This window comes from Notechis scutatus, chromosome 1, assembly GCF_049901735.1.
Source record: "Notechis scutatus isolate UNSWTSFEM ecotype Mainland chromosome 1, rNotScu1.2, whole genome shotgun sequence".
In the NCBI taxonomy this organism is placed as follows: Eukaryota; Metazoa; Chordata; class Lepidosauria; order Squamata; family Elapidae; genus Notechis; species Notechis scutatus.
The window spans coordinates 256,478,435-256,498,925 of record NC_142009.1 but is presented as its reverse complement, the minus strand read 5'-3'; the positions used below and the strand labels follow the sequence as shown (position 1 = coordinate 256,498,925).

Sequence of the window (20,491 nt, the reverse complement as noted above, 5' to 3'; positions counted from 1 at the left end):
AGTTCATGTCAAGAAAGTACATACGATGAAGGTTCACATATTATATGAAGTCATATAGTTCCTTAGGGCCCACTCCAGCTCCAAAGAAATTATCAGTTTTATTCACTGGGAGGAGGGGTGTCACATAAATTTGTTTATGTTTTTAGGAAATTGCTTTTATCATGGAGTTTGAGAATTCATGTGTATGCCCTTCTGCAAACAGTCTTCACCATACTGTTAAAATAGAATGTAATTCATTCTTAGACCCCCTTTTCAATTTTTTTTTTCCTTCCTCATTCTGTCTTTAGGAGACAGAGCGTTGTTTTTTTCCAAAAAATAGATAACAAGGGACTATAGGAGAATATAATTCCTAGACTTAGTACTCCTATATGATAATGTGTATTTTATATAAAAACGTGGACATTTAATTTCTAAATTGAAATTATAATAAAACTGAATTAGAGTTTTGTAGACAACTGTTTTCCTTCTTTTTCCACCACCACCCCTTTAATGCCGTTAGGCAAGAGGGTTACCAGCATTTTTAAGAAGAAAAAGAACTAGGATACTCTTACATGGTGATTGTATCATGTGCAGTTTACTCATAGTTTAAATAAAAAGGTTTCTCTTGTCCAGTCGTGTCTGATGAGGGGGTGGTGCTCATCTCCGTTTCTTAGCTAAAGTTATCTGAGGATGTTTCCGTGGTCATATGGTTAGCATGACTAATGCCAAGGCACACGGAACACTGTTACCTTCCCACCAAAAGTGGTACTTATTTATCTACTTGCATTTACATGCTTTCTAACTGATAGGTGGGCAGGGGGACAAATAATGGGAGTTCACTTTCTGTGCAGTCCTTGAGTCTTGAATCCAGGCTGTCAGCTGAGAAGCTCAGCATCTTTAACCCATTGGGCATCGTGCCTCCATTATTTACTAACATAGAACCAAAGTAATTGGGAATCTTGGAAGGGAATTTAAATTAGTGTTGCAGTGGATATGTTCAACTAGAGGCTGGTAGTCATTTATTAGAGAATGTTTTAATTTGGATTGCTGAACTGAGCAAGTAATTAGACTTGCTATTCTAAATGAGGCCTTCCAATTTTGTAACTCTGTTTCTAAAGTAACAAATATTTTGAGTGTTTTTGTATGATATTGCCAAATCCTTATTTTTTTATAAAGAGAAACCATTTAATATTAAAATTTAATTTGGAAGTTTTGAAAGTTTTAAATCCATCCATTAGCAACCAGTGATTCTCAAGTTTTATAAGATGTTAATAATAGTTGATTGCCTCTCCATTAATTTTGCTTATGGCTGATTTATGGCATTGGGGATCTTTATGACTGTTACTTTTTTAACAAAAAACCTTCCTATAGTAAGGAATAAGTAATGAGCATCCATGCTACCATGAAAAGAATAACATATTCTATTCTGACTTCAGGTAGAAGCAGAATACCTTGCTTTATCTTGTTAGGAAATCATCCATCCATCCATCTATCCATCCATCCATCCATCCATCCATCCATCCATCCATCCATCCATCCATCCATCTATCTATCTATCATGAATAAAGGTACTCTTTGCCTATCCTTCCTGGTTAATATAGAAAGATTCCTTCTAGGATTTAATTACAGAAATGTTTTCGGTTAGAACCCTAGTCTATTTGCACGTGGATTTGTGTGTATATCAAAAAATCACAATGTTAAAAGCACACATTTAGATTATCTCAAACAATGTAGACCTAAAGTCCTTTAAGAGTTATATGCAGTTTTAACATTTGGGTTCATAATTTTGTCAGTCCAAATGTTCTTCTGGTCCTCAGGATTATAACCATTTTAACTGCATTTCTTCTGATAACTAATTTCTGAGCAACAGGACAAAAATAACAATGGCAAATTAGAATTTGCAATTAAAATTGGTTAACTTTCAATTAACAGTGCAAATAAAATGAATACAGAGATCGATTGCCTAAATTTTGCAATTTTACTCTAGACCTCTGTCCATTTGGTTTACCTTATATAAATTGATAGTTATACAATCATTACTCTAAATTTATTATTCAATTTTGCAGTAGAAGTATTTCCATATTTTTTTCTCTTCCAAGCTCCTTTTGGAATGACAACAGTGGCTTTCCAGAGCTAAACCAACTTGGAGACTATGCTTGTTCTTCCTATCTGGTTCTTCCTATCTGGTTGGAAATGCCAATTATTGCTTGGAGCAGCAGTCAAAGGCATTTTGCTGGTTTATGTCAGAATGCTTCTCATTCATGATGGTGCTGGGTTCTAGGCAAATAATAGGCAAATAAGCATGGAAAATACAAATTGTGAATTGTGAACATTACCCGTTCAAATGAGAAAGACAATAGGCTTACATAGCAACAGCTTGTTTCACTATGGTGGTAAGAAAAAGAGAAAGCATTTTGATCTGGCTTTCAAAACAGTAATGGTGTCCAATGTCATTCATCTATAGCTTTCCTACTGTAGTCTTAACAGTTATGATGTTCCAATCAATATCTATTTGGCCTCTAAATGTTAAACATGCTGTGTTTTATTTCTTTGTTCAGTCTGGTTTTTAATAATACAATATTTATTCTTTCTTTTTATTGAGCCTGCCCTACCTGCAGTGACTTCTTAAGCTTGGTACAAGGAATTATGGATTTACAAGAGCTTCTGGCTAAAATGACAGCAAAAGTAGGTACCTGGCTATTACTCACAATTTTTAATCCAAGTTGCCATTTCCTCCATCTATTAAGACCACTATGTCAATGGGTTTATATGAACATACTATAAGAAGAACTTGTTAAGTCAGGGCTGAGAGTCCTGAAAATTGATAAAGGAGGACAATTGTAGCTCAGGGTTGAAATGAGGGGTCCTTGAGGTTCTGTGAGCTTGGTTGTTGTCAGCTATGGAAGCCATGTTTTATTCTTGCAGGTGTTTCATTACCCAAACTAGGTAACATCACTAGTGCTCAAAGCATTGATGAAGTTATCTAGTAATGAAACATCTCAGTGGTGGGATTCAAATTTTTTTATTACAAATTCTGTGGGTGTGGCTTGGTGGGCGTGGCATGGCTTGGTGGGTTTGGCAGGGAAAGGATACTGTAAAATCTCCATTCCCACCCCATTCTAGGGGAAGGATACTGTAAAATATTCATTCCTTCCCCACTACTGGGGGAAGGTTACTACAAAATCCTATTCCCTCCCCACCCCACTGACCTGCTTTCCAGCTCTGTTCTCCTGTGCAGGGCAGGAAAAGAAGACCCAGCTGATCAATTGGGACTTGGGAGGCAGAGAATATTTGGGGGCAGGGCCAGTCAGAAGTGATATTTGCTGGTTTTCTGAATTACTCAAAATTTTCACTACTGGTTCTCCAGAACGGGTCAGAACCTAGTGAAACATCTGCAGGACCTGAGAATGTCATAAAACTCTACAAATAAGCATTTCAATACTCTGGCATGTATGTTCTGTCCATATCCTGGCTGTTGTATAAGAGGAGGAGAAAGAAGATGGAAACAAAGAGAAAGAGTAAAAATAGGTGGAACCAATAGCTGGCTCTGCCTTCAGTTGTTCAGTATATTCTCTGTGGTTTCATAATGCTTTGAATAAACTGTGGGTCTGGAGAGAACAAGGATTTTGTTTTCTACTGTAATGGAAAGTGTTAATTGCATGAAATTGTGCTATATTGTAGACAAACTTGTGTCTCATTTTAGATCCTGGTTAACATTTGCCTATGGAAAAGCAGAGAAATGACTGCTACTTTCAAAAAATTGTTAGAATTCCTGCTGATTTCAGTAAAAAGTATATTATCTGAGACTAACCCATTGAACATACACATAGAATATTTTTGAGTAAACATGTTCAGACTTGTTGTATTGTTTCCAACTGAAAACAGTGGAATTAAAATGTAAAAGTTCTTGGCCTTTTTGTTTTAAATAAAAGCTTTGAATGAAAGGTATACCAGGCTGCAGACTCTGAATAATGTATTGACATATATCTTGTTTTAGTGTTCATTTTTTTTTCTTTAGACTTTATTGATGCTCCATCTTCATTTAAATATGCCCTATTTTTACAGCATGCTTTGAAAAGAGTTGTTTGGAAAAAGAAAAATATTAGATTTCACCTCATGTTAGTGCAAGAAAGTAAGACAATTCTGAGGCATTCTAGTGGATTTAATGTATTCTGAGTGACTAATTGAGTCACTCCTAATTGCGTGACTTGTAATTTTATTTTAGCAAATGGTATATTATGTTGTTTCTATTTTTTAATGAATACAGAATTCATGGTTTACTTTCATTTCAACAGTCCCTGTGGGATCTATCAAACTCAGCAACATGAAAGACAGAGAATCACAATGGAAGTCCTGCCCATTTTTGTGTGTGTTTCAAAGGGCAAAGCTTCCATTGGATGTTCTACCTTATTGCTGATGTTGATGCTTCCCTGCACACACTATTAGGTAGTGGCTATGAGTCATCTTTTGTGTTCTCCCACCCACATTAATTTTGAATAGGGTGGTGCACTTAGAACACACGAGAAAAATGTGTGTGTGTGTGTTGTGTTGTGTTGTATATATTCCTTAATAGTCTTTTAATAGCCTTTAAAAAGAAATTAGACTTAAAAGGCCTGTTTGTTCTTTATTTCCTTTCCAAAAGAAAGAACAATTTATAATAGAATAGAATAGAATAGAAATCTTTATTGGCCAAGTGTGATTGGACGCACAAGGAATTTGTCTTGGTGCAAATGCTCTCAGTATACATAAAAGAAAAGATACATTCATCAAGAGTCAAGAATCATAAGGTACAACACTTAATAATAGTCAGGGTACAATAAGCAATCAAATCATACTAGGAAATAATCAATATAAATTGTAAGGATACAAGCGACAAAGTTACAGTCATACAATCACAAGTGGGAGGGGATGGGTGATAAGGAGTGATGAGAAGTTAATAGTAATAGTAGTGCAGACTTTGTAAATAGTTGATCAGTGTTGAGGGAATTATTTCTTTTTTAGTAGAATGATGGTGTTTGGGAAAAAACTGTTCTTGTGTCTAGTTGTTCTGGTGTGCTTCTCTCATCATAAATTTGGTCTTTAATATCACAGTATAAAATCTAATAAATGCCAATAAATGATGCTAAGTATTACATCAAAGAGACAATGCATTCTGGAAAGATACCCAGATGGGCTTACTAAACTTTTAGAAGCCATTTAGGGTGCCTAATAATCACTAAACACATTTTATTTTAAATTTGTCCATATTTAAAGTAAACATTGCTTAATTATGACTAAAGATAGTACAACATTTTAATAAATGTAAATGTAGAAATGTTTCAATGGTGGTTGCTGAAAAACCTATTGGTTTATCAAAGAATAATGACTTTTGAAGCATAAAATAAGGGTTTGGACTCAAGGGAGATTTAAAAAGAGATGGATACCCATTCTAAGGATGAACTTGAATCACTTACGGATTTAGAAAAATATCAGATAAAATAAACAATTGACAACAAAGCTAAAAACACCTTATCATTTAATTAATGCATATTGCCATCTATCTTCCTGAGTCTAGAATTCTTGCTGATTTTATGGGTGTATATTTTAAAAAGCTGTGCCTACATAGAAGGCATCCCAGGTTGTTATATCTGTGCTCAGGAGACAAAGAGATCCAGGCCTGGTGAATGAATTTCAGGACATGGGAAACTGGATTGAAAAAGATGAAAAAAACTGCCTGGAAGAAGATAATAGGCGACACTCTTATACATTCCATACACTTATGCAATTTTTATAAAAATATATCCATGAATCTTTTTTGAGAGCTGCAGGAAAATGTAAAATTCAAGAAGGTAGCACTTCAATAAAGGATTGCATATCGCTTTTCATATCACTTGATATGTATTGCAAATCACTATTGTAAATGATGCATTTTCCTCCATAAATTGTATATGGTTAAGAAGTGTGTACATTAGGTTTGATTCAGAATAGAATCAAATGAGGCCTTTCAATTCAGATATGAAAACTATAATCTGAATATTATTTTCTGATTTTTTCCATTCTATTGCGCTTTATATAATCCAGATTTGAAACATACACAAAAGCTTTAAAAGATAGTTTTATAAATCTTATACAAGTGACAATTGAGTGAAAATGGGACATATTACCATAGCATGGGCTAAAATAGAAAATTGTGAGTTTATACAAAGTGCAAATACATACACCCTTAGTAGGTCTTTCTCTGGCATTTTCAGTAAATAATTCTGTTAGCTATTTGAGAATTGCATCTGATATATAATTTACATCATAAATATTAAATGCATAATCAAAATAGTGTTTTAGATTCTTCAGCCTGTATCTCATTGATCGAAAGGGTCTTAGGCAGAGAAGATTGCCATACAATGTACAATTTTGTATTAATTAGCAGATTGGGCCAAACTATTTTGCCTTCTTTTGAACTTGCAGTTTTACAGTGTAAAATTGAGATGTCTAGCTTGGAGTTTATATTAATACCTGAAATTCTTATTAATTCTGGACATTCTTCTTTTATTTATATATGTATAGGTGGGCACACACACTCACACACACATGCATATGTATATACTGTATATACCCAGACATACATACTGTAGAAAGTCAGCACCTACCCACCCTCCTAGAAAATGAAATATTTTGGGGAATATTGAAAAGGTCAAATAAAATATTTTGCCTAAAGGAGAAATGGAAAAAAAATAAAATCTTAAGGGCGGCAGAAACCAGTCCCAGTCTTCCTGCCCCAAACAGAAACTGAGGAGGCCAGCTTTTAGAAATGCAGATTTGGTAATCCATTCAGAAAAACTGGGTCAGACAGTAACTTCAGATAAGCAGCAAGCCAAAGGTTGACAAGGTTAATTCACACAAACCTCTAGGATTTGCATTTTCCCTTTTGCCTATAGAGCAGGGGTGTCAAACTGACAGCCAGCAGGCTGGATGAGTCATGCTCAGGCCATGCCCACCCCAGCTCAATGAATGGGAAAACATTGCAAAACATCACATGAGAGCAATGTGATGCCACAAGTTTGACACCCATGCTATAGAGCCAGCTCTGACCTCTATATTACCCCATAGGGATCCAAAAGGTATAAAACCCATCCACTTTCAACTCCATTTTGGTCAGCTGTCCCAGAACTGCATGTTGTGTGTGTGTTGGTTCTGTTCACCAATAAACATAATCTTTCTTTCCAATCAGCCTCCATTTTATTCCTGGCTGGGAACTGGACCTGGATTTTTCTTCTAACAATACACACTCACAAATACATATGTGTGTAATGCTATTTTTAACTTTTTTCTTTTTAAAAAAGTTTAATCTCATCACTAATTGTGTAGCACCAAATAATTCAGCTGTTGGCTGGACTAATCATAGTAGTGGTAATATCATGAGTATGGGTACCACTTTTTGGTAATTACAAAGCCTGTTTTGAAAGGGTCAGTGTTTACATATATTGATAATGCTAAACCAGGTACATGTGCTTTACATTAATGGCAATACACACAGAAAATCCTTCAGATAATTTGGAATTGGGAGCACATACAAAGCACATTTGTAATTTTTTTTTACAAAAGTCTTTTTCCAGGGTTTGGTGGCTGTGTTGAATCTCTTCTAATTCCCAAAGAAGTATTTTCTTCTACTGCATGTTAAAGCTTTTCTTTTAGAGAAAATGTGTACAGCTTGTCAGTGAAACGGGCTTTCAGCAATTTGTATTAACAAGCAGCAAAGGAAGCAACATTTTCTTCTCTTCAAGGCAGGCAAGAGAAGAAAGAGAAATTAGGAGCAATTGATTTCACCATGGCCTGCAATAGCAGGTTTTTTTGGAGAGTGCTCAGAATGGGGCTTTGAATGAGCTGATCAGATGTTAGATATAAGTGTCTACCTCCAGACACCTGTATCTTTGTAATTGCAATCCTACTGTTCCTAACCCCACTGATATTTGTTTATGAAATTCTGAAATGACCAGAAATCATACTCCCTTGTTTCTCACCCAATAATTTATTTTGATTAACTGTCAGAAATTTGCCCTATGGATGTAGCAAACTACTAATGCAGTAGACTATGGACATATCTGGTATTTAGGGGGAACTATTCAAGCAGAATCCTTAGTATTTTCAATTGAAGTAGCTCAAGAAAGAATAGATCTGAATATAAGACTGTTCAAAACACTCCAGATTAACGGGAATGTTGGAAATGAAGGCTGAGTAGGGAAAGAGATTCAATTTGTCATTGAGTGTGAGATGCCTTCTGTGACAAACTATGATTTTCAAAATGTCTTCTCATATCCGTTGAATATAATAAACAAGTAACATTTAAAGAAATTAATTGAACAATTATGCTTTGTTTGTGTTATATAGTGATATAAGGATATGAGACATTTATAAGTGTTGTTCTGTTCTAGCCTCAATCATAATTAGTGCTTGGTTTGTATTATTTTGATTATAAATTTACCTTAGCCAGTTGCTCTTGTCTGCCTCCTTGTAGAATTTCTTACTTCAGCGGTTTATATGGTTTCAGAAATTAAATCAAGTAACTTTCTTTTATAGCTAAATTATGCAGAAATGAGACTTAGCCAGTTGGAAAACTGCCACTGTGAGAAGACTTGCCAAGTAAATGGAGTCATCTACCGAGACAAAGACTCATGGGTAGAAGATGATCACTGCAGAAATTGCACATGTAAAGTAAGACACTTCTAACTTTATCTATGAGGATAAAGCAACTTATAACAATTTGATAATGGTTCTTGGGTAAATCATATAAATTTGGTAGTAACCTTCACAAAAAGCAATATGTGTATGGTAGGTCTCGATTAGGGCAGTTAATGAATCTTATGAAATGCTTGCATTATTTGAATTCACACTATTCAAAGTTATATTTCTATGGGAAATAAGGTGATTGGTTCCACTTGATGGAAGTAGGTGATGAAAAAATTTAGTTTCAATATGCATAGCAATGAAAGATTACAGTAAAGGTTAAAAAATACATATAATTTAAACTTACATGTAGTTATAGAAAGCAAAATTTTAAAAAAATGTACTATAGATTCAGACATTTCATCCTATTTTAGTGGCGCTACAACCATGTTTTATGTCATTCAGTGATGTCAACTTTTTGCTCTGATGTATTAAGGAGCCTTTTTTTTATTAAAACTTTTGCTAGCCTCATGATAAGAGAATTTTAGGTTGCATTAAATGCAACTTGGTACCAGTTTACAATTTTGTACTATCGTATCACATTACAGGTAGTCTTCCACTTATGATGCTTAACAACCATCCAAAATTACAATCGACCTCAGAGTTACTTATATTCCATTTTCGAAGTTAAAACACCTCTCCCCCCCCCGCAAGATACACAGTTAAGTGATCTCATTTTGGGCACTTGGCAACCAGCTCACCTTTATGCCATTTGCTGCATCTCATAGTCACAGGACAGTGGTTTGCAATTTTTTTTGCCAGTTTCTAGCATTCACTTCCAGGTTCTAGCTATTGAGGAAAATGGATTCACTGAATAACAGTTAAATGTGCTTAATGGCATTTACTTAAGGACTGCAGTGCTGCAAAAAATATTGAGTCTGGCCATGTATATATGATGCCATGATTAACAAATAAAATGATTTATGATTGTAATTCTGCACTCTGCTATGGTCATATGTTAAGAACTACCTATATTAAACTCACACTAATTGTGACCTACCTGCATTACATAAAGAAGAAAACAAAAAGTTTACCACTTAATTATATTAGAAGGTTTTATACATTTCAGAGCTTTCAGTACATAGTAAAATGGCAGCTTTGTGATAATGGGAAAAAGAAACAGTAATATGCTTAAGTTGTAATGTACATGACAGATATACATACATACATACATACATACATACATACATACATACATATTTCTAGTATTTATCATTTTGAATACTAGAGGAACTGAATTAGTATGAAAACCTTGCCTGGTTGAAATTATTTGATAAATATCAGAAAAAAGGTCTTGTTTGCTCAAGAAAATAGAAAAGTTTTCATTAAAATGTTGAAGATGATGGACAGAGAATGTGAAAGGTGTTATTTATGTGTTTGAAAAAATACAATTCTTTTTTCTTGGTTGCCATACTTAGGCAATTTCTGGGGTTGTGGTAGTGGGTTAAAATATTTTTTTCCAGAAATTTAGTGATATTAGTAGGGGTTAGATAAGATTCTGCACATTGAAGAATGACATCTAATGATGCTGGGATCCTGCTAATTATAACATTTCATACATTCATTATTGCATTTATCTGCTCTTGGTTTAGAATGGAGTAGTAGAATGCCGGCGAATGGCCTGCCCACTATTGAATTGTTCTTCTGATGGCCTTCCAGTCCATATAACTGGCCAGTGTTGCAAAGTATGCAAATGTAAGTACAGATCTCTCCCTTTTCTGATGTAGAATTATATGTGTGCAAGTATATGTATGTATGTAAATAAATCTCCCTCCCTCCTCTTATATACGGTGGTACCTTGGTATTCAAGTGCTTTGAAACTTATCAAATTTGGTACTTGACCCATTTGGATGTGAAGATTTTGTCCTAGTACTCATCATTTTTTTGGTACTCAACACACAAGCTTGTGACCACCAACCACACTTGTTGACACCAGCCACACTTGTTCATGTCAGCTGTCTTGTGACTCATTACAATATTCTTTATGGGGAAAAATTGTTTGGTACTCATCATTTTTGTACACATTATGCCTCCTGAAACCAATGAGTACTGAGGTACCAGTGTATATGGGAAGCTAAGGTGGGACTAGAACTTATGGTCTGCCAATTTCTAGCCTGATTAATATAGGCTAGGAATACTAATTAAGGCATTTTAGGGGAAATTATTATGATGTGATAACACTAACCTGAAAGCAACCTTTGTTCTGCTTTTGTAATCATATATTCAAGTACCTTCTATTCGGACTTGCCTGATGGTGGCAAGATGGTATCTTTAAAAGGCCATCTATTACAGCTAACTGCTTAAGAGAGACTATATTGCATGAGCTTATATGAAGAAAGTATATTTTGGTGTGTTTGTCTAAAAAACAGAATATTCCAGAGAATGTTTTGCATGTGGAGTGTCACTGTTTCTTTTCAGAAATTGTAGAAAGTTAATGATATCAAATTGTAAACAAATACCAAAAATAAACCAAACAGTTGGGGAATAATCTTATATCATATATTTACTTTAGAAATCCCAAGAATGGGGTAATTGAGCTTAATCATTCATTTTTCCAAAATTATTATCCAAGATAAGCATTATTGCTTACAAAGAATCAGAACATACCATTACTGTTGTAAACATTTTAAATTTAATTCCAGATATTTCCAATGGAAACACATTCTGTCATTCTCCTCTGAACGTTTGGACTAATGAACCTCAATAAGTCTATATCTCAAGAAATATACTGAGTAGCTAGTTTTAGGAAATATCGGGGTTTGTTGCAACATTAGTCTATAACATAGAATTTTAAATAGCCTGGTAATTTTTAGAGGTTTCTAAACAATGGTTAAGTGCTGTATCCAGAACTTAAGGCATATTTCCTTTCCTGCAGAGTTCTCCTATTCAACAATGAAATTACCTTATTTATTCTTTGAGAGAATCTAATAATAGAAGAGTTTGCAAGGTAATTTCTACAATTTCAACAAGAGGCACCAAAGTGCTATCTATAGCAGAAAGCATGAAAGGAAAACATACTTTGTGACTTGTTGTGAAACCTGATAGGAAAATAGAACTCCACAAAGACTACTATCACACAGCAAACAAAAACCATTGCTTGCTTTAATTCATAGTTTATTGAATGAACCAAAACTGAGTGGGTATACATAATGGTAATTGGTTGTGTATTGGTTCACACAACTCCCTAAATCAGAACCAAGTTCTTACAACACAAATGTTAATTTATGTGCGCAGTGATTGTCATTAACACTATCTATTGTGATAGTCCTCTATAGATTGATTTCTCTGCAGCAAAATCTGATTGTTTACAGGGTTTCTTTCTGGTTTGTTCTGAACTCTGGAATATAAACTCTGATATGAGTATGTGAAAATACCCACCTCTTCTACATACACATTAGATAACAATCTTGAATCTTGTGTATTTGGGGATGGAGATTTGTGAGACATCTGCAATAAGCACATTATCATAACATATAGATACAGGTAGTCCTCAACTTACAACCACAATTGAACCCATTTTTTTTTGTTGATAAGCGAGACATTTGTTAAGTGAATTTTGCCTCCTTTTACAACCTTTCTTGTTACGCTTGTTAAGTGAATCACTGCAGTTGTTAAGTTAGCAACATGGTTGTTAAGTGAATCTGGCTTTCCCATTGACTTTGCTTGCAAGATGGTCATCCCATGACCCTGGAACACTGCAGCCATCATAAATATGAGTCAATTGCCAAGTGTCTGAAATTTGAACATGTGATCATGAAGATGCTATAACGGTCATAAGTGTGAAAAACAGTCACAAGTCATTTTTTTCCAGTGCTATTGTAACTTTGAACAGTCACTAAATGAACTGTTGTAAGTCAAGGACTACTTGTATTTATTGCCATCACATTATATATACACTTTGATAGAATATCTGCTGCTGATTCTCTATGCTTCCGGTAGCTAATTATCCTGCATGGGGCACAAGTCAGGCAGATTCCCATTGGCTGATGTGACTCTTATTCATCTTGTGTAATACGGATTTTACGTTTCTCATTGTTAAACATATGGCACTGTATTTCTTCTAGTTCCTATCATTATGTAAATCAATTTGACTAATTGTCAGTTGTATTTCCAAATAGAGGGGGAAACAAAAGAAACAGTATTTTGGGCAGTGTATTGTGCCCAGATAGTACAAAGGACAGTAGTATATATTTTGTAATGAATTTTTTAAAAACCCAATTATAAACTGAGGTTGTAAAACAGGTGATGATAAAAATAGATATCTTACAGAATATTGCTTTTTGTTGCGAACATGCCTTAGCAATTGCACAGAGTATTTAGGGAGCCTTTAAGAATCTAAGAGAGGCAATAAAAGAGAAGATGAACATTTGCTATATAATTCCTAGTTCTCTTTTCTTCTCCCCCCGCTATCTTCTTGTGCACCACATCAAAATTTATCCCTATCTTGGAAGATGACAATTGATAAATTGTGAAGGACAATCCTTATACTACTTCCCTTATTGATAGCCTCTCCTCCTTTCTTTATTATATCTTGACCCCTTTTGCTGCCCTGTATTACCAACTCACAAAGCACTGTTTAATTACTAAGCTTTTAAAAACATCCTCCTATTCATCCCTTGCTGAAGAAATTTTCTTTGGGTTCTTCTTTGTGCTCAAATTACACTAGCTTGTGTCTTTGTTTCTTTTATCCCTTGTGACAGAATTGTCCTCTCACAATTGAGTCACTATTTGTCTTGTAATGGCCTCTTTGATCTATATCAATCATGATTTGGGGCAGACTGGTCAACTGAGAAGTCACTTTCTTTCATTTGTTCTCTAGACATTCTTTTGCTTAGATTATGGTCCTTGGACATCAGAGGCAATGCACTTGATTGGTGTAAATCTCTTTCTCTTCTCATTTTTTTGTAGTATTGCATGGTGAACTTCCGTTCCAATAATATCCTATCATAAGGATATATTTCATTTACTCTTTATATTCTTCCCATAGATGAGTGGTGTGGTGGCCTAATGGTAAAGACTCTTGCCTCCCATTCAGATAGTTGATAATTCAATCTTAGGTAGCAACAGATGTGTCTCTTCTAGGGCACAAAGAAAAAAATATCTGCTGCGAACTCTATGTGGTGTCAGGAAGGGCATCTGGCTTGTAAATGCTCAGCTCCATCCACCTCTGAATTAAAGGATTATAGGGTTGTAAAAGGGGACTTTTTAATTCTTCCCATAGATGTCCTGATTCATGATGTTGACCAGTTTGAGTAATTATCAGTTGTATTTCCAAATAGAGGAGAAAATAAAAAAAACCCAACATTTGGGGCAGTAATAGTATCAGTGTAACTATAATGATATTTGTTAGGAATATAAGTCACCTAACAGGTATTTGGGTTAGAAATATATAAACCAGGATAAACATTTTAAAACTGTATCTTTAAGAAAATGCAAAACTGTAATTAGGTGTGGTTTCTCAAACGACCATAAGATGGAGCCAGAAACCTGGGTTGTTTAGTCTTAGTCTCAGAAGAGAGTGTGAGTGTATCTCTGTTTCCTTCTGTTGGAAAGTATTGCCATTCCTCCATTTTTCCTAATTGACTGATATTACTGGATTTGATGTAAGTCTGATACTGAACTGTTTTTGACACTGGACTTTCATATTTGGATTATCCCTGGACTAAAAACTGACTGATCTTACCTGTGAATGACTTTGGACTGCCTGTTTTGAACTTTGCTTAAAACCTTTATTGACAGTAAAACCCTACCTTTACTGTACAGTGTATCTGTGTTCTGTGTGTGTATTATTCAAACACTACTCTCTATATGTCTCTCTGTATATATCTCCTAACGGGGAATTACCTCAACAATATTGACATCTATATTTTTGTGGTTCTTCATGACAAGGTATAGTAGTAGTAGGCCAATGGTAGAAATTCTCCTACCATTAAGCTGAATTCTCATGTTTCAGCTTGCATGCATTTCCTATTCTTTGCAGAGTCTTCTCCCAAGTTTTCCTCAAGAGTCCTGGAGTAACCCAGTTTCCTTTTCCTAAAGCCTTGGAGCCTTGTCTGAGGACAGCTGCATTTCTGCCTATTTAATGATTTTACAATTTGGGTTCCCAATGTTCACATGATGAATATTTCTAGGATCCAGAAATTACTGATGGAAGAATATACAACATTGTTGATTCATGTCTTGGTTGTCTCATATTGTTTTATAGTCTTCTGTTAGGTGTTCTTGGTTGCTCTCTATATCCTTGACCTGAGTCAAGAGGAGTGTTCTTTGGGCTGTTTTGGATTATCTATGTCTGTAATTGTCAACCTTGAAAGCTGTAAGTTGGGTGAACTAAGTTGCTAACTAGGGAATTGTGGGAGTTGAAGTCCACACAGCTTACAACTGCTAAGGTTGAAAAAACTGTTCTGTTATTTTCAAATTTTACAAGATCATAGGACTTTTCATTGGCTCCTTTTCCAAACCTATTGGCACTGTTTATATTTACAGCCCTCCACAGTATCACTCTGCCCTTATTTCTGTGGATAACCTGTTCTTTACATTTCTCTGAATAGGATCTTCTTTGGGTCTTGGCTCCAGGATCATAATGTCAAGTTCCAGGCTTTTAGAGGCCTGGTCTCACTGCTCTAGAATAAACTTTCTTCCCTATTCCCTATTGGTCTTCCCTATTCTTATTTATCTGACAGTTCTAACACTTGTTTTCAATTATGATCAATTAATATACATTAAGTCGTATCCCAGGATGTTGCTTTAAATATATAGTTACTGTATAGGTTGTTTCAGCATTAGCTCATTTGTGCTGTTTGTATATTGTCATTTTGTAATGTTCTGAGGGTTGCCCAAATTAGTATCATTTGGTTTGGTGATGTCAGGTGGGGGTCAGTAGGGATTAAGCATATTTGTTTTTTTTTTAAATATTCACCTGTTCTTTCTTATAATAGAGCTAAAACAATGGCAGTGTAGGTTTTTGTAAGTGTCTAGGTTTTCTTTCTTTTTTGTTTGCAGTCCTATTACTTATTTCATGAAGTGAAATCTCACATACATTCACACAATTTAAATTATGCAAACAGAGTAAATGCTGAAGCAACCCCTTTCTTTTTTATGTTAGGGAAGGGTGATTTGATTTAAAGGCAAGAATCACACCTTCAAATTGAATCTTTGAATCAATATATGGTGTCTAATTGAATCAGGTACCTTCAAACTGGCTCAAAGAGATTAAAAGATTGGAGAGAGACTTGGAGAGTTTTAAAGATGGTTTCCACATATAACTAAGGTGAGGAGCAAATGAGTTGCATAAAAGACATGACATGAGTTTTATCACCCCTGAAAACTCTGCCTGTTCTGTTTTGCCTGTGCCCTAATCTCCTATTAGAATAAGTTTAGACAGGTTCATTTGTCAGGAAAGAAAAAATGAGTGGGACAGAGTCCTTCAGATTAATTCTATCTACTATTTCTTATCTTTTACCTGTTTTCAAGTCCATGCCTTCTTATCATATGCCCTCCTTTTGTTTCTTTCTGCTGCTTACCTATTTTGAGTGAGTTTAAATTATGAATTGGTCTAATTACATGGAAGCTCAGATACTTTGGTCACCAAACAAGAAGAGATGACTTATTGGAAAAGGCTCTGATCTGGGAAAGATTGAAATCAAATAGAGAAGGGGATGGCAGGGAATGAAATTGTTAGACAGTGCTATCAACACATTGAACATGAATTTGGGCAAACTCCGAGAGACAATGGAGGACAGGGGGCCTGGTGTGTTATGGTCCATGGGGTTGGAAAGAGTTGGAAAGAACTTAGCGACTGAACAATAAGAACATCAATCAATTATATGAAAATGCTTTTTGATAGACTAGTTTGCATAATGAAAATTGCTTCTTTATATCATTGTGTTACACACAAACCAGACTTTAAACAAAAAATCAGAAAAGGATAATGATCCATGGCAAGAAATTTACCAGTTCAAAAAAGCAAGCAGTCAGCACATTCCGAGAACCTACCTTTTAAAGAACTTTTTAAAAAAATCATTTTTCAATGGGTATGGGAAACATTTTGCATTAGTAAGCACATTTTCTATTTAGCCAAGTGAGCGGTTGCTATGTTAGCTTTCTTTACGTCTATACTCTCTGTTTTAGAAGAAGTGCAGGTGAAATGTTTCAGAATGAATTGTACAGAACCCGTGACACTATCCATTTAAGCATTTGCTGGGCTAATCTCCTCTTTTTCTTATTTTATTCTACTCCTAATATTGTGATGTTTGTTGTTACTTTCATCCATTCCTGAAAAAAAGAAAAGAAAAGAAATGTAGCTACAAGCATATTGATGCTTTTTCCATTAAAGCCTATGGTAAAATATTTTACCGGTTCAATTAGAATCTAATCTTTCAGCTCTGAATTTAGATGTTTGAATCAATTTATATTCTGTTTGAGCCTGTCTCAAATTCAAAACAAATCTTGGTTGATTTACATGATTCTAATAATGTAGAAAAGCATGTGTGTGTTTATGTGTATGTATACATGTATGTATTAAAACAATTTGCTGAAAATATACCTGAACAAAATCTAAGATCAAATCCTTTCTTTTGCACTTGCAATTTATCAGAAGCGAAGGCTGTAAAACTGTTTGTGAAATAAGGTTATTTAATATTGCTATGGAAGTGGATAGTGGATTTATATATGTGCTTACTGTAACATTTACTGATGGTATGTGAAGAAGCTACCCAGAGTTGCTTCAGCAATGAAATGGGCAGCATTTAAATTTAATAAATAAATATATCAATATATAAAGGCTGGAATTGGGACTCATAACACATTGCTATGGGGCATTACTTTTCTCGTGTTATTAAATCAGGACCGAACATATTTTAAATAAATATGTCTAAACCATTTTTCTTCCTTTGAATTAGTTTTAGAATCGTGGAAGAGACCTTGGCTGCCTTTTAGTCCAACTCTCTGCCCAAAGCAGGAGTCCTTATACCATCCTGGACAAATCTCCAGTGATGGAACACTTGCAAAACTGGGAAGCAAACTGTTCCATTGGTTAATTGCTCTCACTGTCAGGAAATTTCTCCTTATTTCTAGGTTGATCTCTCTTTAACAAGCTTCCACCCATTGCTCCTTGTCCTGTACTCAAGTGTTCTGGAGAATAGGTCAACTCTCTTGTCTCTGTGACTGCCACTCGGAAGAAATCCTTAATGTTTGTTAGGCTAGACAAACTTAGTTCCCTTAACTGTTCATTGAAGAGTTTAGTCTCCAGACCTCTTACCATCATTTGTGGCTCTTCTTTGCAGTCTTTTTTGTATTGTAGAGACCAGAACTGGATGCAATTTTTCACGTGTGGTCTCATTAGTGCACTTTGGTCATATTTCTTTCATATATTTGTGCCTCAAGTATCAACACACTTCTATCAACTTAGAATTTGCAACAGGAAACATTCTTTCCTGGCCTTGCTCCACACAACATATAATTTATATATGTACTTATCAGAAGTGGTATTCAGCAGGTTCTGACCAGTTCTGGAGAACCGGTAGCAGAAATTTTGAGTAGTTCAGAGAACCAGCAAATACCACCTCTGACAGGAGATTTTACAGTATCCTTCCCCTGCCACACCCACTAGGCCACGCCCACAGAACCAGTAGTAAAAAAAATTGAATCCTACCACTGGTATTTATATATAAGTACGAATAGTTGAGATAATGACCATAATGATGCTATACCATCACAATTGCCATTTTTATTTTTTTGACCACACTTTGTAGCCACTCATGCATATAAGATACCAGCACAAGGGAAAACAACAAGTTTAGGTCAATGTCTCTGTATAATATTGAAGAACTGCATGGCATTTTTGATGTCTTTGAAAAAATAACAATCATACAAAAAGAAATCTAGCAATAAAACAAGATGCAGGGCTCAGAAAGGTAGTTAAAGAAGTTGCACCTTCCAGATCATGGATATAGACCATGAACTAATTATCTTACATGTCTATCTCTACAACTGTCTATTAAACTGGTTTTGCCTAGAGTCTTCTTTAGACATTTCAGCTATATCTTGCATATTTGACAAATGCAGTTTCTTAAAGTATCCATTAAATTAGCAGTCCTCCTGCTAACAGATACCTGGAATTAGAGGCCTGCACATAAAGCAAAACTGTACCCTAAAAGGTTACAAATAAATCATTATTTTTGCAACCAGCAGCCTATAAAAACACACGTTTAGATCACTTATTTCAACTACTCATTTTCAAAAAGTGACACAGATGCTAAATTTGGCAGGTAATGCTGAACCTACTTACTTGGCAGTCAAGTAAATTCCATTTGAAATTGGTGGATTTTTTTTTCCCCTTCCCAGGGAGGAATTCAAAGACTTCCTGTTTATATATGGTGTACCTCTTTTTAGGATACTCCCTACATCCATATAACTTTGTTTTTCTGGTAGTAGCTGACACAGATCTGATGGCTATGTCTATGGAAAATGCTTTTATTTAACTGCAAGTAGTTCTGAAGTTTCTCCTTTAGTATTTGGAGCTAATCAGAATCCATATATTAGGACCCATTCTACTTAGTTATTTCTGCATCATGGCCCATTTTTCACATTCTGTTTAATTCTTTCATACAAGCATGTTTTAACACAAATGTAGATCCTTCAGAGTATCACTGCCATGAGTAATTCTGTTAATGAATTGAATTCAATATCTGTTCCAGTTCTGCTTTTACTTCAGGTCACTAAGTAGCTAATTTGTCATTGTGAGTGGTAAAATGCTTCAAGATAATAATGTTTGTAATGAATTTACTATTGCAGTCAAAATAAATGAGAGCAATTAACGCTGACTGCCACTGAAAGCAACGTGACGACATCGTATTTACTTAAGCAGTATTGTTACTATTAAAGTGTATAATTTATATGCTTTTAGGACAAAATAATAAAGTCTGTGTTTTTTAAATTTTAGCAAAATGCATCTATGGAGATCAAGTGTTGGCAGAAGGTCAGAAGATTTTAATTAAGAACTGCAGAGAATGTCGTGTAAGTATTTTTTTTAAATTATTTGGTGGCAATCCTATACTTCTCCATTAAAGTTTCTTCGAAATAAACATGCATATAACTGTGCAATAAATACCTACAAGTTTTAAGCAATGCACAAACTTTGTAAGTAACAACAGCATGTGAAAATATTCATAAGTCCTTCAGTGGAAAAAGTACACAAACCCATAGTATAGTATGGGTTTCTATGATTTAGGAAGTTGTTTTTATCCTTCCCCACATCAGGAGAACTGACAACAGATTTATTTTTATACTACTGTCATATATATCAGTATGTTCATAAACACTCATTCACACATTCCACACCTCTCTTTCCCTTCCTTGAAAGGATTTCTGAGTCTTATAATACTGGTTTCTGAAAAACTACTCATCGGTCTATTTTGCCAGGTTTTAATATGTTAGAAACAAAATTGAACAGGTTTTTAAAAATGTGTTGAAAGGCTGGTTTCAAAATGATAAGTTGGAGCAGACCTGGTTAGTACAGCAACAGGAGTCAATAGGAAATGCAATAGTGGCGAATGAATCGTGGATCCTGAAGGTGTTACGTAGCCTGATAACGAAATGTTCAAAAATCAACCCACACGCTTGTAGAATGAATCTTCACTCTCACATTAGGAAATAACAGGCTAGACTGGGAAATCAGGAGAAAAAAAAGAATGGGAAAGAAAGTAGCAGCCAGCTATTTTGGAGTTATTACTAAGAAAATTACATGGAAATCCCTGAAGTCATCAGGAGTTGAGCTTGACTTGAAGAAGACTTTATTATTAAGTAAACCTGAGTT

The 20,491-nt window shown here is 34.9% G+C and overlaps 1 protein-coding gene across 2 annotated transcripts in view; it reads left to right on the top strand.

Annotated features, from left to right (window-relative positions):
• Positions 1-20,491, top strand: part of NELL1 (neural EGFL like 1) — a 594,259-nt gene that overhangs the window by 207,382 nt on the left and 366,386 nt on the right. For both annotated transcript variants that reach the window (XM_026664647.2, XM_087951106.1), the window contains exons 7-10: positions 2,582-2,664; positions 8,530-8,664; positions 10,269-10,371; positions 19,619-19,692. In XM_026664647.2, coding sequence (XP_026520432.1) covers positions 2,582-2,664; positions 8,530-8,664; positions 10,269-10,371; positions 19,619-19,692 — 395 coding nt within the window. The remainder of the gene's footprint in view (positions 1-2,581; positions 2,665-8,529; positions 8,665-10,268; positions 10,372-19,618; positions 19,693-20,491) is intronic.